The sequence below is a fragment of the Salminus brasiliensis genome, chromosome 21 (assembly GCF_030463535.1).
Source record: "Salminus brasiliensis chromosome 21, fSalBra1.hap2, whole genome shotgun sequence".
NCBI lineage: Eukaryota > Metazoa > Chordata > Actinopteri > Characiformes > Bryconidae > Salminus > Salminus brasiliensis.
Genome location: NC_132898.1, coordinates 5764662 through 5788270, shown reverse-complemented (window position 1 = coordinate 5788270; position 23609 = coordinate 5764662). Strand labels below are relative to the sequence as shown.

At 44.3% G+C, this 23609-nt stretch overlaps 1 protein-coding gene across 6 annotated transcripts in view; it reads right to left on the bottom strand.

Moving 5' to 3' along the window:
- The window catches only part of slmapa (sarcolemma associated protein a), a 70303-nt gene that overhangs the window by 37649 nt on the left and 9045 nt on the right, over positions 1 to 23609 (bottom strand). For all 6 annotated transcript variants that reach the window (XM_072665491.1, XM_072665486.1, XM_072665490.1 and 3 more), the window contains exons 2-3: positions 13035 to 13182; positions 11132 to 11204 (exon numbers count right to left, since the gene is read on the bottom strand). In XM_072665491.1, coding sequence (XP_072521592.1) covers positions 11132 to 11204; positions 13035 to 13182 — 221 coding nt within the window. The remainder of the gene's footprint in view (positions 1 to 11131; positions 11205 to 13034; positions 13183 to 23609) is intronic.

Sequence of the window (23609 nt, the reverse complement as noted above, 5' to 3'; positions counted from 1 at the left end):
TTTGCTAACTGGCTCCTTGTTTAAGGGTGGGACCCGTAAGCAGAGGGCAGGTTGATTGTTACAAGCACTCCCATTCATATTTCAACCAGTGATGGATCCCCTTTCAGTTCTGGGTTGACTTTTTTTGGGTTTTTTTTTAAACACTCAGCCCGTGTCAATAGGAGACTCCCATACCTCCCACTAACAGAACTCTGCTCTGCACACACACACTAGAGTGAGGTCAATGTAGAGGTGTGGCCGCCTTGCCTTATGGTGCCAAAGCGGTTTTATCCTCGCGCTCATAGCTTTGTGTCCAGGTCAAGGGGATTTTTTTTTAAACTGTAAAACTGAATAACTTTTGTAATAATGTATTTCACACTGTTTGGTGAGAAACATGAAAAGATGACATTACAAACTAATAAACTACTAAATTAATTGCCAATTAGGTCATCGATTAGTCACTGCACCGCTATCCCAAAAACAAATCAAATGCTGTTGAGGAACATAAGGAAATGAAGCTTGTGGAACGGCCTTCCCAAAAGCCTGACCTCAACCCAATTTCCCAGAACCACACCAGGAAACCAACCAATTTAACTGAACTTCAATTCTGCCAAGAAGAACGGTCAAATATGCAACCAGAACCAGACAGAAGCTTGTTTCATCTGGTCAAGAGACATTCAAACAAATACTAAGCGCAGTATGTAGATTTCTGACCCTGCGCCAATTCCTGGAAACTCCAAAAACTAAAACTTACTGTGTTGTTTTCTATGAAAGACAGATGTTGCAACCTGTTCTGTCCCAGAAAAAGAACAGCTCAAAGAAATCATTCAAAGTCAACACTGCCATGGCATATCCACGATGAGCGTATGGAAATTTCTGACCACAAGTGTAGCTAACAAGCAATGGAAGCTTATAGCAGCCAGGATCCTGCAAACCACATACCCAAACCACACACTTGTCTACAATCAAAATTATGTACACAAGACATCAGCAGATTTGTAAAAGAGCATCAATTCTGCCAAAGAAAAATCACCCATATTTTATTTATATATTATATTAAGATTAGATCTTAAAGGATGGCAGATCAAGCAGAGCCGTACTTAAAGCTGGAAAAGCTCTTGGTACAGATCAGGGTTTTGACCATTGCCATCAAGTACGGAGGGACTGGTCCATTCTTGGCTTTGTAGGCCAGCGTCAGGAGTTTGAATCTGATGCGGGCAGCAGCTACAGGAGGCCAGTGAAGAGAAGGCAGCAGAGGAGGTCCATGACTTGTCTTCAAATGTTTCTAAGTTCAGCCATGTCTCTGTGTTCTGGATCACAAGGAAGCTGCAGTAATCAATTCTTGAAGTGGCAAGAGACTGAAAAAGCACCCAAGCGGCCTCTCTAGAGAGGAAAGGTCGAATTCTTCGGATGTCATAAAGGAGAAATCTGCATGACCGAGTCAGGCTTGCAACATGAGTACAGAACGATAATCAGTCATCCAGGACTACACAGAGGCTTCGCGCTCCTGCAGATCAGAGAGAGACCAGAGTGTTCTTGAAGGAGTAGCAGGCATCTTCATGTCTGGATTTCTGGATCGAACATCTCCAACTTCAACAGGGCTGAGGAACAAACTGAACATCTGACTTTACACAAGTCTACGAGAATAGGCAAAAACGTCCTGCCATTTAACCAATTTTTACTTGCCGACCAAAGAAAAAGAAAAATTCAAACCAACTGAAGTGTGCGAGCCTGTGGCAAGGGCAAAACCAGAACACTGCTAGCAAAACATTAACTGTACTACTCTTACTTACATTAAACTTACATTTACAAACTATAAATAAATGAATAAATAAATAAAAATACATACAACAGTGGTACCGTCATGGCCATCGGATCTCCATGTCACAAAAGTCTAGAACTCGTCCAACTGACGTCAAGGAGAATCCAGAAAGCTCAATGCAGTGTCACACGGCTTCCTGTCTCAGATACAGATGGGCTCGAGGCCCAAATTATCAGCTGTGCCAGAACTACACTTTGAACCCCAAAAGAGCCGCCAGGCAGAGATGGAATATAGCACTTTATCTCGCTGCTATCGGGACAGTGTGATAACAGCGTGACTGAACACTGGAGAAACAAGGCCAAATGTCAGCGCATGCATGCCTGGGCACTCGAGCCGGAACAATTCTCCATTACAAGGTTCTGCATTGTAAAACAGATTTCTGATGACAGACTCAATTACCAGATCAGCTGCAGCTAAATCCAAAGCCCACGATTCAAGGAAACTTAAGGTCTTGCTGGTTATAGCATATATTATGTAACTTGCTTAACTTGGTTAGCTTTTAGCATAAACGATTCCCTGCCCTCTGCAACATCCTGCAATCCTCCAAACCACTGCAATATCACGCCTGGCGTCTGTCATAACAGCTGCAGTCAGAGCGAAGTCAGTAGATAAGAATGGTAGCTTGAGCACACACACCCTGAGAGCTAATCAGTACAACAACTTCTGTAGGACAACGAATGTACAGCCAGGTGACAGTCAAGGCTTTCCTGCAGCTAGCCTAGTGTTTCCCTCAAGTAAGCACATGTTCAGCTTCTGGAGCGCTATCTAAAACCCGAAGGACACCCTCCCACTTGTAGTTATGTGGTTACCTGATGAGGTTACAGGAACACCCGTGGAGTTCCAGTCAAAGTATGGCAATATCAGTAGGACAACTCCAACCTATGGTTCCCGGTTTCCACTCCAGAAGTCCTTCAACCACATTTAGCTCCCTTTAGAAAGCCAGCAGAGGTTCGTTTCCACATGCTCTTCAATGTCTAGATAAGGCAGGTGCATCCCGGTCACGTCTGCATCCCCCCCCCCAAAACAGGGCTGCCCCAGCTCTCCTCATATCCTAAGGCCACTCCTCAAGCTGAGAGTCGAAGTTCAACTGTGATCACCACGCAGCGGTTTCCTGTTTCTCAGCCACCCCAAGAGGCGCTCCCGAAGCCTGGCACGGCTTAATGGACGAGGAGATCGCAACCGTTTTCATTTACGACTTGCGGTGAAACCCGTGCAGGACAATATGACGGGCAGAAAGCGGCAGAACCGGATTCCCTAGCTGGTGCCCCCATGACTTTACCGCGCTGTGAAACTAAGGTGACAGGTATGGGTGCATTCCAGCGAGCAAAAAGGAAACAAGACCTAGAAGAGACCAATCAAGCAGAGGACACTGGATTTAGGCGTTTGCCAATGTGGATTTTTTTTAGAGGAGGATACTGCCTGCTAGATCTCCCACCTGGCTTGGGCATTTTACCCCAAAATTAGAGCAGCGTAGAGCCCCAGGCGCACTGTCTGCTGCGTTTGTGTGCGTGTGTGTCAGTTCAGGTTTATGTAAGCCGCTGATGAGTCAGAGCGGCGCTCCGGTGCCAAGCCTGAAGCAAGACACACGCTCCACCATTGTTTGCCATGGATGCTTCAAAATACCACCTTGCCACCATCAGGAGAACCATGCTGTGTCATGGACTCGTCCCGGGCAGTCATATGCTCGCTGAGCCTTAGAAAAAGACTTCCTTGGAGAGTCCCTTGGAGAGAAAGACAAAACACTAACCAGCATCGCTGTTTTATCACTGGACACTTCGGCCACATTAAAATAAAGGTGCATTAAATAGTTCTTCGCGATGCCACCTGGTCCACATGGAAAGGTTGATTCAGGTATGTTTTAAAGGACTGGCTAATTTAATCTCAACCCAGTTCAGTCTTTGCTTTAACCACAGTGTTCAGAACTGGTACCTTCAATGCACCATTAGCGGATATTACTGTCTAGCCAGCAGCAAAGCTGACGATCTCAGTAGGTCAACAAAGGAATTGAGAGTCTTACAGTGGAACATGCAGATAGACCATAATATCTGAAACTATCACTGAAACGCTTCGTTTTACCAGCGGGAGAACCGCACACCTGCCTTTGTTTTTACACCAGCACTGAAGAGCGCATTTAGAACAGAGTGGAGGCTAACAGTAACGCACAAGCTATAGACATAATAAACAGTCATTTCACATCAGTCAACAAACAGAGTGAGCTCAGAGTGGCTCAGAGCTCTACTATGCTCCCACTATGGTACTGTTGCAAGCTCAAATCCCAAGCCATGCAACTTCAGCAATCATCAGCAATTGTAGCCTGGGAGAGCACAATATGCCGCCCTCTTCCCTCATCACTCCTAAAGCGAAGGTGGCTGGCTGGTGTCTGTTAGCCGGTGTGACCGCGCTAAAGGACCCAGTGCATTCCTCAGTGTTGCCGCATTGGCTGCAGCTCGAAAAATGGGGAAGCTGGCTTTGCGTGCATCGGTGGAAACCCGTCCTTTTGCCCCTTATCCTCCTAGTGTCGGAAGCATTGCTAGTGCTAACTACACACGAGTGGGTTAATTAGCAGTACCAAACTGGAAGGGAATAAATAAATAAAATAAATAAATAAATAAAATAAAGGCTTCTATGGCCTCACTCCAAGAACCACTTTATGTTTAGAAGTGTCCATAAAACATGCAACCGGTGAGTCAATTGTGAGATATGGAAACACAGCTCTACACTGTTTTGCCCTAATAGTGCTTTTGTCTGATTACATTCATCTGATGGGCCCACGGAAGCACTTATCTGGACCCGTGATTGGTCCAGAAGCACTCACACCACACAGTAATAAAAACACTGGGCTTCTTCAGAGGGCTTGTATTGCAATTTGCAGCCTTCTGAGAGTACACTGATGAAATCATACAGGATAAGAGGTACAGAATCCGGCACCTCATTATTGGGGTTACCCACAGGGCCCAGCTCATTCCCATCACCAGTATCCTGCAGTCTTCATATTCAACAGTCTAAGAAATCAAGATAGTACAAAAGTTATTCTAACGAAGCCATAGAAGAACTTATAAAGACTTATTTGAAGGATGCTCATCATAACTAGCCTCTTAACTAGCCTCGACAGTAGAACCACATTGGCCTCCCGCAGAGACTCGCTAAAAAAGAACCCTCTGCACTTTATAGTGTAACTATTAACAGCTGATTCTATTGCGACCGTGTTGGTGCTATTCATAGCAATGTATAGCACAGCTTTACCATGGCGACAATATGCGGTCAAGCGCATTATAGGAAAGAGGACGTAGAACAACTGTTCCAGCAACAGGTTCCAGTGTTCACCGGAGACGTAGTCTCGGACAGATTCCCCGTTTTATTAACTGCACAAACGTAAAGGAAAGGAAGCAAAAACACACCTGCATTTCCTGTGCCAATTCACACATACACTACTTGTCTTCGTATCTCCCAATCCGATAAACTGCCAAATGTGAAGTTTACTGTTTTGACCAATTTTACAAGTGCATGAGCTTCTACAGGCTGTTCGGATTTCATGCTCTTTTCAACGCAACAGTAAGCCAGCATCCCACTCTCCGCTCTAATAAACCCACCCTGTATCGGAGCTGTGGACCCACACTGGCTACTGGCTACTACAAATTTGTAATTACACTCTTTGTATCACAATAACAATTTATCATATGAGACATCATTATATTGCCCACCCCTAGTTCAGTCAGAGTTATTTTGGTACAAAGTATTTACTAAAGTACTTCACTTCCAAACTGTAACACCCCAAAGTAAAGAACATCACTTAACATGGCTGTACTTAAACTTCTGCACTTAAACTGAAGAGCATCTATGAAGTGTAATACTCACCCCTTTATATTAGTATTAAACTAATGAAAAGATAACCTGGGCTGGCAGACGCTCACGATTCAGTGACCGTATTTGGTCACTAAAAGCTTAAAATGTCAAACCTGTATCTCCTCTCCACCACACAAAGCCTTTCTAACCCTGAAACAGCCAATAAGAGCAGTGGTTTTTAATTTATACCACAAAAAAAACCTGTTCCTCACAGAGCACAGGGAACTATAATACTACCCCCATCGTACACTGGAAATGAAAAGCTAAACCGGCTTCCTTTAGACAGAAAAATTACTCCAAATAATTCCAAATTTAGCAACATAGTACAGTAACAATTACACACATTTGAGGTGCAAATACTTAATAAAATTAAATACGACGCACGGATTACTGGGAAATGTGTCGCTGCACCTAATAATCTCAAACTGTACTACAATTTAACCAATTTAACCTATTGGATTTTTTTTTTTGGGGGGGACGACTGTACACAACACAAAAATGTTAAATATATAAATATATATTTAAGTTGTATAATACAAAAAAAAATCTATACACATTTCTTTTTTATTATTTCTTTATTTATATTTAACAAATTACTTATCTTTTAATCTTTCCAAAAATATAATATTTGAGTAAACTTCCCCCCCCTCTATATATATATATATCACACATACTGGACCAGTAGAAGTTGACTTCCATAGAAAGTTAAGGTTTTATATATTTATATATTTATATATATATAAACCTTAACTTTCTATGGAAGTGAACTTCTACTGGTCCAGTCATCATGAAATTGACAACGCTATAACAACTGCAAAATTCTGTCAAAGTAAAAACTGACACAGTATAAGGAGATCTGAGGTTTTTGCTCAGCGCTGCAGAGCCTGTCCCACTAAAAAGCATAAAAACGGGTCTATATTCAGTACAAACTAAAACCAGCCATCAAATATTGTTTCTTTCCCGCTGAAATCTGCACTCAATTACTGTGAGCAGAAACGCTGCGGCGGCCAAACATGATGCAGCACAGACGCTCAAGCCCAGAGGAAACACCCTGCTCCTTCTGGCCTGGAGGGTCCAAGCTATCGCAGAAGAGAGCAAAAGGAAAAGAGAAAAACACAGAAACCAAGCCTGCACAGCGGCCCCTGCATCCATCTCCACCTCTCCACTCCCCTCTTTCAATCAATCCAGCAATCCTGTCTCAGAAACTGGAGAAAAGCTATCCCATCAAATACAGACTGCTATGGTTGGGGGGAGGGGGGGGGGGGGTAACGGCTTTTTCTAAGATGAGCAACTTTCTAAAAAGAGGGGAAATAACTTCAGCAGATGTCTTCAGTCGACTGGCTGGAAAGAATTCCGGCAGACTAGCGGCGGGCCATGCTCGGAAAAAAGAAAAGAAAAGAAAAAACTTCCAAGAGTTTCTCAGGCTCCTCTTCATGAAACACACTTTGAACAAAACTGTGGGGATGTCCTGAGTCAATACGATCCGGTGGACGGGAATCAGGCAGATCCCGGCATATTCGAATGGAGGCATCAGTCACTTTAATCCCAATCCATGTCTGATTCTGTTTTAAAGGAATACTTTACAAAAAAATTCTGATTAGCATGATTCATCTTATATCAATACACCAAGAACTGTTTGACTGAAGTTTGTTCCTTGAATTTAGAATGAAAAAAAGATGCTAGGCTAACATTGCTAACAAACACTGGACTTGGACTGTCACCAATCTCATCTCCGCAAAAAAACCCAAAAAAACCCCAAAAAAAAAAACACATGCCTACAAATATAAATAAATATATATATATATATATATAATTTAAGTACAGCTTAAATGGGCAAATATAGTCTATTCAAGTCTTTGTACAGTGTTAAAAGCACAAGATACTTGAATATTTCTAGAATTTGAAACTGTGGAGGAGCCTCTTAAAGTTTGGAAGAACCCATTCTTAAGCATGAAAGCCAAAGAGCTACAGTTTATTTCAGTGAGATAAGTTGTTCTTCATGGGTTGGATCTAAATACAATAGCCTACATTCAGATGAGTCCACTGAGGAACCTCCAAGAGAACCGAGGAACAATTATGTTCTAGGAAATGGCCTACAGGTTCTTCTTTTTTTTTTAACAGCGTAAAACTAATAACTTCTTATAGCGTTTTGTAAAGGTTTTTGTCCTTAAGGGTTCTTCTTTTCTTGAAGATTCATTTAAGCAGCTTAAGAAGTTCACCTACAGGGGCTCAGCAGTCGAATGCGCTGCCACTATGGCCCAGGGGTCGAGAGCTTGAACCTCAAGGCATTCCACCTTGTCATCAGTGGCTGGAGTCACCAGTCACGGGTCGATCGCCCCACATCACTCTTAAAGCCATACTGGCCAGCCCAGGTATCCGTTAGCTGGTGCGATGGAACTGGGGCTCCAGCGATTTCTTCCAAGCGTTTTGGCGGGAGTTCGAAAAGAGGCGGTGGCTGGCTTTGCATGTATCGGAGGAGACCGGTGTTAAGTCCACGCCCACCTAGTGACTGGAGCTTTGCCAGTGCTAGGGGGAGCTATGAATGAGTGGCTTATTGGAGGCCAAACTGAAGAACTGGGCATGTATTTATCGAGATGAGAGCAAGGACAGTCCATGTCACAGTGCGTATTAGCAATGTTAGCATAGCATCTCCCAAACTAAACTTAAGCAGCACAATTTGGACATTAAACGGATCTTGGCTCATTGACTGCATTTGATGTAAGTAACAAAACATTAGATTTTTTAGCTGAACCATTCAAATAAGTATTGTATTAGCAACATTCTTATCAGCCATTATTTATGACCTGAAATTAGCATGGAGCGTCCTCAGATGTTAACAAATTAACAAAACTCTTTATGGTCATCGTCCAACATCTGGTTTGGTAAATCAATGCTTGTACGATGTTCAATCAGGTGAGCAGGAGATGGAATTTAACACATCCAGGCGCTGGCTGGGGGCGTCCAGGGAGAACCTGGAACCAAGCTAGCTCACAAGAGCTCAGCCACTTTCTTCAAAATGAGAACTTCCTGTTCCTTTTTTTTTTCTTTTTTTTTACTGCATTTATGTTTACCTGCATCTGTCCTACTCAGATCTGGAGCTTTAACAAGAAACACCACTCACACCGCCGAGATAAATGCTTAAATAATGTGCTTAGATGCCCTAAACCTCTGCACAGCACTGCACATCTTACCTAAATTGGCCAATGAGGTTGAATTACACACAAAAACGAAAAGAGGATGGTTACAGGCCGTTACTCAGCGTAAGAATACTTCTGATTAGATTGGGGCTACACAATACCCAGACGGTGACCTCCACCCATCAACTTAACATGACCCACACACACGCATACCGAAAACACCCAAAAGAAAACCCCATGGCCTGCGCCTCAGCTGGCCTGGCTGTGCTCCAGAAGGTAGAGCTCAACAACAAGCAGTGTGAGGCTTCTATAAATACCGCAGTTAACAGGGCCTCAGTCCGGGAGCGGAGCACGAACATGTCACTGAACTGAGAGCTCTTCCTCGGCGCACCGCTGCAGTCACGGGACGTAATTCATCATCCAGTCCTTTAAACACCACTGCAGAGCCAGAGGCAGCGAGGGAAGAGCGCAGAGGGAGCAGCTAGAGGTGGAAACAAGACCGAGGGGAGGGACACAGTGAAGAGAGGGGAAGATCATACTCTATTCAGGACCTGATAGAGACAGTGACTGACCTCCATTCACTGGCAAACGCTGATTCTACAGACAGGTTGAGCTGCAATGACTTTAAAACAGGGGATCAATCATTTCTATGCTTTATTTATAGCGACAAGCACAGCTGGAACGGTGGGATGGAAGCGGTGGGATGTCAATAGGGGTGAATTTCTGCTCAGACACTGGTGCAAATGATGTGACCGCCGATCCGCCGATCCTGAAAGTTAAGGACTACAGCAGCTCTGTGTGAGGGTCCTCGGCCACAGGACAGCAGTTCCTTGTTCAAGGTGGTGCTAGAAAGGACTACAAAGCCTGCGTATGGCTTTAGACACTCATTAGAGCCAATGCTGTACTCTGGTATTCACCAGCCTGGCAGCTTTCATCTTATCTGACCCACTTGAACCAGCGTCACACACGCTGACCCACTCGCCACCACCATGTCCGCGAGTATCACTACAGTGCTGAGAATAGCCCACATCCCAAACAGTACAGTCTCTGGCTCTGTGGCGGTCAGTCCTGTGAGGTCCCTGTGAGATCACTGAAGCACAGGGTGAAAGGTGGCCGACACAGCATACAGAGAAACAGACGGACTACAGTCTAGAATGATAGATCTACAAACTGCTCATATATGGAGTGACAAGTGGAGCTGAACGAACAGGCCAAGTTCATACCAAACCAGGGGTGGTCATAATGTTCTGATATGACTGTGAATAACAGCATAAAACACCCACCCTCCCTGGTTTCCAATGGAAGGGATTCCTGTAAAGGACCTATGCTAAGGTTACAGGTTAGGGTTATTTGGAGCTCGTCTCCACATGTGCCAAATAAGAAGCGCCTCTAAAAACGGCCAACGGGCCAGAATTAGCACGGATGCCAGCATACAGTTAACACTGCATTTCCACAAGCCTTGCCAGCGCTGAGGGCCAGGGGACTCGCATTGTGAGCGAAGCAATCCGTCTCAGGGAAGCCTTCCCTGGCAAGTCCGGTGATATACAGTCACAGACAGACACACAGCCATAACCCGGAGACCTATATCACATTCAGACAGCGCGAGGACATCCCTGTGACCATCATTAACATACCAGCCACCTCAAAGCACCAGGCCAAACAGTACTCCAGCAACGGCCAACTGAATATGACTGTGATACTCAATACTGTGTATTTCACTTTCAGCAAAATGCTTGATTCTGTGCAAAAGTTTAGACACCTGTGAAAACCAGAATATATTTTTTCAATTATTAAAATAATAATAATTTTGTATGAATGTCATATCACTGTTTATCAAGCTACACCTAAGCTAATTAAACATCTTACTTTGTGTATTCTTTAAATTAAGCTGAGACTATTTGAGGGACGGGTGTCTACAGTTTTGTTATGCGTTTGAGATGAAAACAAAACCCACACTATTTGCATTCGTTAATACAAGATATGCCCCAACCAAAAAGCCAAAAGCCACCTTCCAATACTTTCACATTTTCATTTAAACAAGCTAGCACTGTATTCATCCTGCATTTGAGAAGTTCAGCACTAAACAAAAAGAATAAATAAAAAAATAAAGCTATAACAATCTAAATATTGCTCTGTGTTCAGATCAATAAACATTTAAGCATCATGTGGTCTCAAGCATAGAGATACTACACTAAATCCTGGTGCCTAGACACCCCTAAAGGTGAGAGTAACGCTGTAGGCTTCATGTATTAAACAGAAAACAAGTGAATGCTCGGTTTGAGGAATGACTGTGTGCAGACTTGGTTGTTGTGCAATGTGCATTTCTCGATTATCTCAAAACAGGTCTTACTCTGATCGTCGCCGGGCTTCCATGCCATCTGGTAGGAAAAGCTTGATGGTTGAAACTATGCAGCCATGAGTGACTGGAGAATAGGGACAAGAAGAAAAGAAAGACAAATGTTAGTGACGGGCTAATCGCTAACCTCACAGCAAAAAAAATAAAAAAAAGACACACACACACACACACACACACACACACACACACACACACACACACACACAAGTACGGATCTGATTGATCGGAGGCACTCCCTTGTATAAGCCGCCCAAGTTTGAGAAGCTGACTCACCCTCCAGTCTGACAGCTTTACAAGCTGGCATGGTTCTCTGGCTCAAACACACCTACACTACACGCAACTTTCCTAAGACGAGCTGAAACGGTCAGGAGTTTTCCTGTTTTAGCAACAAAGACTGAAAAAGAACCCCCTGATATCTAATATCTGCACATGAAGTCACTGCCAAGTCAGATTCCAGACAAAAAGAATGAGCACTGCTTCGATACCTCTGACTTTGAGAAGCCTAGAAGCTCAGACGGGTCTTCGTAAAGGTCCCTCTCCCCCGACCATGTTCTCTGCGCTCTCGTTCGCCTCTAGAGTAGTGCTTCCCTTCACATGCTCTAAAAGGGCAAGTCGCTTTGCATTCATATCTGATTGTGAAAGCTTCCACTTCATCTGCAGTCATTACAACACCTTCAGGGCAGCAATCATGAACTGCTCTTGGGTTTCAAAACGCACGTTCCGCCAGTAGGCTTACATCACGGCTATCGGACGCAGCCAGAGCGCCATGTCAAACGTTTCAACATCTCCGCGGCAGAGAAAACTCCCCTCATTTCTTACTGTACGACTAAAACTACTGGACGTGGTCGAGGCTTTTGCTCATCTTTCAGAAAAGATCTTCTGGAAAAACATTAACAGCACATGCTGGTCTGGTCTTGTTCACACCCGGCATTGACGAGCATGCGTCTTGGGTGATCCGATAATAACAGGCAAGCACAAGAGGGAAAGGGGTGTGACTCACTCCAGAGACACCTTGTAATCCAATAATTTAGGCCATATTAGGAGGTGGTCAGAGATGCATAGGACTGTGTGATTGTACACAAACGTCCTAATACATAAAAGGCATAAGGCCAAAGTATGGCATAGCGGCCCCTTGAGGTCGCTGGTATAGCCTGCAGCGCGTAAACATTAGCATCCTCATACCCTACAACTGTCCAACAAGTCTGACACACCATCCTCATCCGTTCTACCTAAATCTCAGCACTTCAAATACTAAAAATAGGTATAACTACTAAGGCCAGAATATCAGAAACACTTTCGCTTTGCCATCAATTGTCTGTACCCTCTCCCCGGGTGGGTGGAATGGGGCGCTCTCCCCTGTTGACCAGCACAGACTTCTATTAGCTGGCGTGGTGGAGCTGGAGTACCCATGGCGGCAGCTCGAAAAAAAAAAAAGGCAATGGCTGGTTTTACAATGTAATGGAGGAGACGAGCGTCAAGTCCTTAGCCTGCTAGTGTCGGTAGCACTGCTAGTGCTAGGGGGAGCTACAAACGGGTGGGTTCAATTGCACTACCAAATGAACCCACCTGCCATCCTTTCTACAAATGGCAGCAAATGAATGAGAGAGAGGTGGAGGCCAGGAAAGCCAGCCTACAGTTACTATAGCCTTTTTGTTTACTATAGTTATTTACCACATCTTCCCACACCACCATGCAAAGCCAAACGTTACTTGCTAACAAGGAGATAGAAACCAAACTATCTGCTCAGAGTAGATGCTCTGTAGATGCACGGCCATCCCACGTCTGTTGCGTCCTCAGGCTTCCTGACCATTATCGAAGGCTTCACCGCCCATTCCAACCACGTCACTGCCACAACTGTACACATTGGTTTGATACCCATCCTAAGTGTGATCTTTACCTTTGCGAGTGTTCTCCGTCACATCCACCCCAAACTGGATGATGTCCCCAGAGAGTACCTCACAAGGGGGGCTCTCCTCGGACCCCCGGCTTAAGCGTTGGCTGTTGATGAAGGTTCCATTGCTGCTCTTGGTGTCCTGGAGATAAAACTGCAAAGAGAGGAGAGGAGAAAAAGGTTAGAAAATAATCTGAAACCCAGTCAGGAAATAGTCATGGTCTCCACAGGCTTAGTCTCTATATTCAAGCCCCTACAACAACGGTGGAGAGCAGGGGTATAACTATCTGACAGCGCAGCCAATTCAGTTCAATGAACGGGCGAAATCTTAATCTTACCATGATTTTGCTTGTTGCAGTTATTTAGTTCTTTCAATTTTCACTCAATTTACTTGGCGATACTTCACGCGTCACAATACAGGTGTTACAATTCAATATATTGCGATATACAGATTTTTTAAAATGACATTTTAAGAAAACAATCACAGCATAAAATCAATCATACACAAAAAATTTGTGCAATCATAACAGTGGGATCTGAAAACAATACTGTTTGAGAATCGATACAGTTTGCAAAACCTATCACGATACTCGAGTTTATCTATATAGTCTCACACCCCTACTGAACACACCATTTATTAAAGCCATGGTTTACACAGTACATATAATAATAATAATAATAATAATCCAAGCTTTTCCATCAATTAGCAATTATGTCCAAAGCTGATGTGGCTCAATCACCACCACACGTGTGGGACACCCAGAAAGACATTTTCTTCTGATGTTAAACAAGCACCCTGGGCAATATAATCTCCAATCAATATCATGATTAATTGACCATTTTGCCTCGATTACATAATCTGCTCCAGTTTATCGGGTTGCTTCCATGATGTAAACTGGACAGGGGGTAGTGAAGGAACTAGTATGTTCTTAAATTGAACACAGAGTGGGGAAATGTACTAACAGAACAATGAATAAATATATAATATTAATCACCATGGGCAGGATTAAGTGCATTAGAGCTTCTGCAGGTCTATTTTGGTTCTTTTTAAATGAACAACCCAAATCCTACCTCATACCCTTTCAATAACAACAAGAGATTAACTGATCAGGGTTTTTGAGGGCAGATATCAATCAGAGAGCGTCTTTCAGCACGATCGGTCGCTCACAGGTACCGATTAAGGGGGGGACCTTTCCAGACATAACTTGGTGACGCATCATCATGCAGGGCTTCAGCAACGTTCTACATTTTAAATGCTGTGGACCCCTGAGCTCGAGCCCTAAGCCCAAATTCCCATGCAGGACTTCACTGTGGTCCTCAAAGTGGAAACGCAACTGCGGCAAAAGCTCCTTATCCAGCGCTAAAAACTCCTTTGGACAGAATGGCAGGACTGTGTTTACATTACATCACACTGCACAAGCCATCTCAGCCAGGCACACATCAACATAAGCACACATCAAGCAGTATCAAATGTCCGAAGCTCCTGAGCTCATGCACTCCGGGGACACTACAGTGTGCCTGAACCTGTTCTTCTCTCCTTAAAGACAGGAAGTGTGTGTAGTCAGGAAGATCAGCTGCTTGGACGTGCAAACAACGTACCAATGAACCATTGTCTGCTGATTGTTGCTGCAACATCAGACTCTCTGTGAAATTAAAAGCAACATAAGCAAGAGAAAGAGCAGGCCGGAGCTTTAACTGCGGTGTTCACAGAACGCCATAAGTGCATTAATATATACAGCATAACATACATTTTGGCTCAATTTATTTACATTGTGGGTCAGAGGGGTAATAAAGCCCCCCAGCATTGAGCTGTGGAGCAGTGGAACTGTGTCCTCTGGAATGATGGCTGGTGCTCCGTCCAATACTTCTGGGATGAGTTGAGGTGATCATCCAACATCCTGACCTTACTTACACTCTTGTTGCTGAATGCAGTCAAATTCTCACAGCAATGCTCTGCCAAAATCTAGTAGAAAGCCTTCCTTGGACAGCAGACACAGCAAGGGATGCACCGATCCGATATAAGGATCGGATATTGGTCCCGATACTAACAAAATTTGCTGGATCGGTTATCGGATAATTAGGCCAATCCATGGAACCGATCCTTTCACTTTAATTTGTTGGTGAGACGGCACTAAATACAAATAAATACATGATGAATACATTTATACCCATGTGTTCATTTTTTATGTTATATAAAGTAATGATTAAGTCAATCCTGATGCCTTAAGTCTCTCCCACATGGTGAGGTATACGGTTTATTAAGGTGAAAAGAGGCCCCAAGGCACTTGCATATCTTAAGCCATAGTACTAGCAGCATTAACATCAGCCCACAAAACACTCCTCCCCTGAGCGCCGGCAGCCCCCCATTCAGAACTGGGATGGATCAGCTTTCTTTCAGCCGAGCCGGCGAGTGGACGGAATCAAATAACACTGCCCTGATTCAGATAAACAGCACCATCAATACTCGCAAACAGCGACGCAGCTCGAGCATCTGGCGTGAAGCGGGTCTCTTTTTCCTCCGTCCCCATGGTTACAGAGCAAACTGAGCCTGCGACAGCATCTGAAGGACCCAGGGTGGTACTCTGTGGCATAGGGTCACTATGTGAGACTCATGGAGTCTTTATTGTTGCTGTGTCTATTCGAGCACTGCTTTGAGGCACTGCTGAAATTAGGCTCTTCACGATCGACGCTGCGCTGCACTTCAGTTCTCCTCTTCGACGCATCGCTGGGTCCAATTGCGACTCGTGCTTGTATACAGCCTTGGACGTTTTACACATAAGTATCAATGAGGTGCAAAGGTTTGTGCCCCCTTTTTATGTCACAATGATACAAATACGCCAGTAACACCCAAGGGTTTCCACAGCACCCATTCAGCGACACCCTTACAACCACCTGAGTCACTACAGTAACCATCTGGGCCAACATCACAGCACCCATCAAGCAATCATTCAGCTACAGTATGGCAAACCCTGGGATAACCACAGCAACTGCCTAGTACCCATCTAATACATCACAGCAGCTGTGTTACCTCAGCAACCATCTGAGTTACCACAGCAACCCATAGCATGAACAAAACCTTGAAAGAAAGCAACCACCTGGAGCATCACAGCAACCACCCTGGACAGCACTTGGAATACTATGGCATTCACTGAGCAATACCTTCTAAAATACCACTGTAACACCCGAGTCACCAACAGGTACACAGCAGCAACTTGGCAACCACCAGGGACACCAAACCAATCACTCAGCCAAAAAAAAAAAAAAACCCTGACCACCACCCACCTAATTTCTTCTTAGTGACCACACAGCAACAGCCTAGCAACAGCCTAGCAACGGCCTGGAAGTGGCAACCATTCTGCATTTTTTCCAGATAGCTCTATAGTTCTGATTGGCTCATTCATTTTAATTAAATATTCATGGACTTGCCGTATCCATGAGCGTGAAAGGCTGATGTGCTGCGTTATGTGAGGTTAACTTCAGAATAGGACCCCCACCGCTCTCCACCCCTTACTACCAAAGCTACCAAATCACTCCCATGAACCAATCAAAACTAGATGATGTACAGGACTGCTGTGTGTCTCGCTCAAAATAACAAATCGCACAGAGAGGCTTCAAACCTTTCGTATGGGTATATGCCTGTGTCTCTGCACACACTCCTCCCAAACAGACCTGCCTGGGCCTCATCGCCTCCTGCCAGAAAGCAAAACTAGATGCAAATCAAAGCAAAACTCGACTACGATGTTGGTTACCGTTTAATACCACTCCAGCAGTGTGTTCATCTGTGTGTGCAGGCTATTTCAGTCAGCTTCAACAGCTACTGCACTCATGTGACGGACATTACAGGACATTAAGTTAGCATCAAGTTAGGGCTGGGCAATAATCACAATATTAACGCTTTGTGACAAGTTGTGTCATTGTGATACACAATATACTTTTCTAAGCATATATAGGGCAGTGTTAATACTCAAAGAACTCGGATCCACTGCACGTTTCATTACAAACAGTGCGATTAGACTGATTAGTGCAGCAGATGTTGACCTAAAAATAAATAGAGAAATAAATAAATCAAATCAGATATTTTCCAGTACGCAAGAGTAATTTTTTAATAATCTGACAGTACTCACGTAATCACAGACTAAATATAGTATTAGACATGTATAGTAAAGCTGATCAATCCCAGACGATATAGTATTTTCCCCCATATCGCCCAGCCCTACATCAGGTCATTCATTTTCACATTGAATTTCTACTGGCCTGACTGCTAATGTATTAATACAGCTCCAGCTCAGAAGATCAGTAATCAGAGTTGAAAAAAAGCAACTTATTTAATATCCTGCACAGCTTGAACTATCCTTTGACGTCATCAGCGTCCCAAACACAAACTGACCTATGAGAGTAGGTCAGACATCTACTCTCGTTTGAATCAGTCATTCACTAAAAGGCCACCTCAATTCCAGGACTCAATCAACCCCCATTAATCATTAGCGAGCTCTTGGACAGTTCAGTAGTACTTCATTTGTTCTGTTTTTAAAAGTAAATTAATCTCATAGCTGAGATGACTGAATGATTCACTATCTATATGGTATTAATCATGCAGACAATCAATCAATCAATGAGCCTCCAGGAAGGGCTACCTGGTCACCAGATGAAGTGTGTATTGGTAAAGGTAAAGGTAAAGGTGCACGTATTTGTCACTGTACAGTGTGGACTGTACAGCGAAATGTGTCCTCCGCATTTAACCCATCTGGTAGTGAACACACACTCACACACACACACATGTGTTAGGGGCAGTGAGTACACACACACACACCCAGAGCGGTGGGCAGCCAACTCCAGCGCCCGGGGAGCAGAGAGGGTAAAGGACCTTGCTCAAGGGCCCAACAGTGGCAGCTTGCCGAGCCCGGGAATCGAACCCACAACCCTGTTATCGATATCTCAGCGCTCTAACCGCTGAGCCACCACTGCCCCATATTGTGTCTATGTACACACACAATCATGCAGAGTTCACAAACTAACGTAACCAGCGACAATACATGACTGATGGCAGCATGCAGAGGTGTTAGGGTTTCCATGGCGACAGCAGGAAAGTGGGGTTTCAGCCCATGTACCGGACGATGGTGTTCTAAAAACTAAACGAAACCACTACAACAGCATAGAAACACCCTAGCATCCCATCGGTGGCACACGGCATCAATGCAGCTACCACCAGGGATACCACAGCAACCACTCAGCTGACCACATAGCAACACCCTAGCACGGGTTTAGCGTTACATGGGGAGGTGGAGTAATGGTCATCACGTCGTATAATTACAATCTTACCGGCTAATGCCTGCTAGCTCTGCTAAATGCAAGGGTAGCTACAAACGGGTGGGTTTATTTGCAGTACCAACCTGGGCAAAAGGGGGTAAAAATAAATAAATAAAAATAAAATAAAAAAAATATTATATCTTGCATTTGCTGCACCTCTTATATCCATATACAGCTTCACCACTGATGCAGCAGGAAAGCTACACTGTGTGGATGCAATTACACATATCATGGTAAGTAGAAGTGGTGGGTGGTAGCAGGTTAGAAAGGTCAATGGTCCACTGGACCTCGAGTTTATCGCTGCCCTGCACATTCATTAGATATGCTCAGTCACTATCGCAAGCAGAGCACCTGCGAGTGCAGCCACTGTCACTGCTGAGTCATGTGATTACTCGGTGTGGGTGTGTATGTGTGTGTGTGTGTGTGTGAGATGAGAGGCAGGCCTTTTTTTTTTTCCCAGGGACTCGCCCCCACATCCTGTCTCCATAGACTCCATTACCATTCCCAAAGAGCTCTCAAAAGAGCCACCAGCCCTCTGGATTGCACCGTCTAAATAGACAAAATATCCAACCACACAGAAAAAAAAATAATAAAAAGTGTTTCTGGCTAAATCAACACTTCTCAGACTGACTGATCTCAGTCTCTCTGTGCACTTGGGAATGGTGTGAAGTCAATTATTTGATCCAAAAGAATGTTTTCCTAGAAATGATGAGGGACTGTGGCACCACAGGGCCAAGAACACAGCTGGTCGAGAAAGAGCCCACCGTCTATCTGGCCCCAACCAACCGGATATTGACAGGACTGGCAGAAAAGACATAGCCCAACTACTTCTACAGCAGACTTTACATAAGACCAAACCCTGTGAAACGTGGCATCGCTAGCCCAACGATGCAAGCTCGGAGAAGATGTGCGCCATTGTCACTTCAAGGTGATAATTAAAGGAGAAGAGACTGCGGGCAGAAGAGCGCTATTTTTGGATCCAAATGAAGACGAGAGCGCACTGGATACCAGCATACCAGTCTTCTCTAGCTTCTACACCAACCTCAAAAACTAGAGATTGTAATATATCACACACACACGTCCAAACAGTTCACACATGAAAAGCAAGCTACTAAATCAGCCTGTTATGAAGATCCATTCAGTCAGTCAGTCTTCTCAGCCTGCAGCTCTTTATGACTTCAGAGTGAAAGGGTGGAGCTATGGAGCGTTTCAGGCAAGGCTGCTTCTTGAATGAGGCCCAGCACAGCACAGCTCAGCCAAGAGGTCATTTACATTACCCCAGTGCAACACTTTCCCCAAAAGGCAAGCAGTCAATATCAGTCACATATGGAATAATCTATGGTGGCTTCTACAGAAGCAGAGATCTTGGCAGACGCCTTCCTTCCTAGATTAGACTATTGCAGCAGACCCTGAAAATCACTTCACGTCTTCGAGTATGTTCAAAACTCTGCAGCAAGAGTCTTAGGTACCACCAAGATATTCGCCAACATCACCTCAAGCCTTTACCAGTTACACAGACTAGAAAAATATTTTTAAAAAACTTATTTAAACTAAATTATATTTTATTTAAATGATATTTAACCACTTATGTAGGTCTGACCTGAAAAAGATGGGGGGGGGTAGATAAAAAAAAATAAAGACACTTCTTGAAATTAGATCCGTCACACTGGAGTTCAAAAGGCAGCTAGCTGCTTTCCTGCAAACCCAGAGAGGTCAGAGAGTCGGTCACTCACACACACTCTCTGACTCATTCTCTGGACCTGGTCCAGCACTTCAGCCTGGGGGCGTTTCTATTAGCAGGCCTTGAGAACCTCCTTCTGCCTTTCTATGAATATATGATCACAAATAACATTTTTTAAAATGCAACTCAAATGTATATTTAAGCACATGAGAAGAAGAAGTGTGCAAGTATGAGGTTACGTATGAGCCTAGTCAGAAAGTGCTGGATTGTGGGCAGTGTTCAGGACTAAAACAAAGATCTGAGGACCAAGCCTATGTGCATACACACGGTAGGGTTTCATGTCCCTAAATGACAGCCTGACTAAAAGTCAAGGCAAACGTATAAAAGACTCAGCACTCAGCACTTTAGTCGTCATCACCCTCGCTGCCTTCGTTTCACTTGAACTCACTGCCAGAACCCAGAGGTCGGGGTGAGTTAAGCCTCTGAGGAACCGTGCTGGTGTGAGGATGCTAACTATGCACTAATCTCGTGCTTAACTCTTTGATAAGCCTAGCACAGTGTAACCCTCAGCACTGGAACAGGGCCTGTAGAAACCACCCAATCACCTAAACAGACAAGATTTACAGCGCTGCTCATTCCAAACATGGCGTGTACTTATCTTTACACTCACAGCATTAGATTTGACAGCTGTTGCTATTGATTGTTAGCAATTCGCTGATCATTTTTGATGAATAATGGGGTAAAACAGTTTAAAAGAAAGTAAACATTTATTTGAACAGTAGGAAACACTGTGGATCATTTTATAAGATTCCTATATACATTTAATAACATTAAAACCACTGAATATCTAGTTACAATGACTCCTGTTAAGGGGTGGCTCTAGTAGGCAGCAAGTGAACAGTCAGTTCTTATAGGTGAGGTTTTGTTGTTGTAAGAGACCCTTTGACCAATTTCATTCCGCAGCCTTAAGCCGAACGGGCGAGGAGAGCCCATGAATGTGAATAAGCCGATATGCTGACTGTTTAAAAACAGTGGGTTTAGGGGCACCAAGTGGTCCGGCTGACAAAGGTGCTGAAACTATGACCGCAAGGACCGTTAGTTCAAATCCCGGTCATGCTGCTAGCGATCGCCAGGTGAGGCCCAGAGAGAGGACAATTCGCCTGGCTCTCTCTAGATGATGACGACACCACTTCTGGCGTCTGCTGGAGTCAGGTACACACAGAGCTTTCCTCTGAAAACGCTGGTCGTCACGTTACATCGGCGACAGTCCAGAAAAAAAGAGATGCTGGCCAACTGCACACATGTCCGGGACATTTCCGGGACAATATAGTGCCCAAATAAATAAATAAATAAATAAATAAATAAATAAATAGTTAGTGACAGACCTAACAGGTGGTTTTAAGGCTATGCTCATTGTGCACACAGTGTATACAGTAAGGAGGTTCATGGCAGATACTGTACCGAGTCAGAGCTGGAAGCAGTCGAGTGTTTACAGTAGCTTAGGAACCAAAAAGGGAACTTGAGGAAAGCAATTAAGCCGTCCCTAGCAACAGCTCTGAAAAGCGCAAACAGGGACTTAATAAAGTAAATCTACAAGTGTGTGTGAGAGAGGAAGAGCACAGTATCTTAAACAAATGGGTGATGTGTATACAGCATGCAGTTCTCCAAAGTCGTCTCACTAACAAGATCATCGGGACAGACAAAATGCCTTGCGTTAAGCTCTGCAGTTAAAGAATTTTAAAAAGTAGCGTGGTTGGATTTACAAGCTGCATCACCGTGTTGGCGTCTTCCTTCATACTAACAAAGGGAACATGTAGTAAAAATGGGCCTGAGCATTTTTTTTTGGTGCTGACCAGCACAGTAGTGCAGCACAATCAGTCTCACTCTCACTTCCACAGAAACACTGAAACAGACCCAGAATGCAAGATGTTTGGAAGACTGGCTATGGCTATGGGGGATTCTGATTTTAGAAGAGGACCAATGATGATGTAAACAGACTAGAAAGAGCCACACATTTCCCAATGTTCCTACAGCGGTTTGTTTCCATTTATTAAAGATAAGGTTTTTTGAAGCTGCATCAAGCCAGAATTTTTTTTGTGCTTTGGAGAGACACAAAACACTCACTGAAAAGAAAAAAGAAAAAAAAAAAAAAAGTATATGGACGGAGGCAGTAGAGCAAAATTACATGAGTCGGGTTATGCAACATTGTCCTGCCTGTTTCACCAGAGTTGCACAGAGCGGTTAACAGCATTCTGGGCCCAAAGTAGCAACGATAGAGACGCTCTTCTCCCCCAATTACAGTCGTTGGAGCACTCCTGTAAAGCTGTTAACATTAAAAATGCTAGTTTTTAGTACGTGTACTCATGGTACGGAGATGGTACCCGCCATCCGTTATCCTTCATCTTACTGCAACTCACAAAATCATGGCGGATCAGATAAGGACAGCTACTGGCATATCTGGACAGCTGTAGGGTGTGGGCTGTGTCTGATCCATTCGTACCACAGCAAAACACTACCAGCACACTCCTCACCACCAGGTCAGTGAGCGCCACTGCAGTACTGAGACAGGCCCACCACCCAAATACTACAGTCTGCTCTGTGAGATCCTGACCATTGAAGAACGGGGTGAAAGGAGACCCACACTAAAAAGCATACAGAGAAAAAAAAACAGACGGACCACAGCCTGGACTCATACAACTACCAAGTTCATTCCAAAGCTGGGGTGGCCATAACGTTCTGAAAGGACCGTAGATTTCAGAGCACACTAAAGCCATATTAGCCGAAATGGTTGAGCTGCAAGATTCACCAGCAATTAGCTGAAAAACAAAGCAACCAACAGTCAGGATTCATTAGGAAATTAAACCAACATCCTTGTGCCATTTGAGTCTGAGTCACTAGGCTGCCCTGCAGCAGTGGAGCAGCAGAGGACTCGGGCCGGGGCAACTGGACTGTAATGTCGCATCTGAAATGCCCTCATTCAATAACTACAGTCAGCCTGATAGAGCACACTAATCAAAGCTTAGCGCAGCCGTAAATCTTCAACGTGTCAGTTTTTCCAGACATGTGGCCGGCAGTGGGCTCGTTTTAGTCTGAAAGGTGCTGATGCAAGTCAGCGTCCTGTGCAGCTGCTTCTCATACTGTGTGGAGGGTGGAGGTCCCCCCATAGGGAGCTGGGGGAGTAAGGGGAGTGAGCGCTGGTGGCTGAAGTCAGCTGCTAAGCAGTTGTCCCTACTCGGAGCTGCTGATAATAACAGCCAGTGGAGAGGGGGTACAAATTCCAGGTTGACTATTTTCAGCGCTGACATCAGTAGTTTAACTTTGCTGGAAAAACAGGCACCAGTCAATAAGTTGCTACTGAAGCGCTTTCAGCAGATAGGAGGCGAAGCAGAAAGGATGATGGCTTTGTACGAGGGGAACAGAATGTACAGACCCGTGCAGACGAGTTCACTGATGCCTTAATGCTCTTTCAGTCTGCTCTAGAGAGGCTGTAACAGGCCAGGCTCACGCAACAGCAGCTAGAAGCTGAATTAGTAAATATTTGTAAAAGGTGAAGGCCTGAAGATTAGCTGGAAAGTGCTTAAAGCGAGCATTAG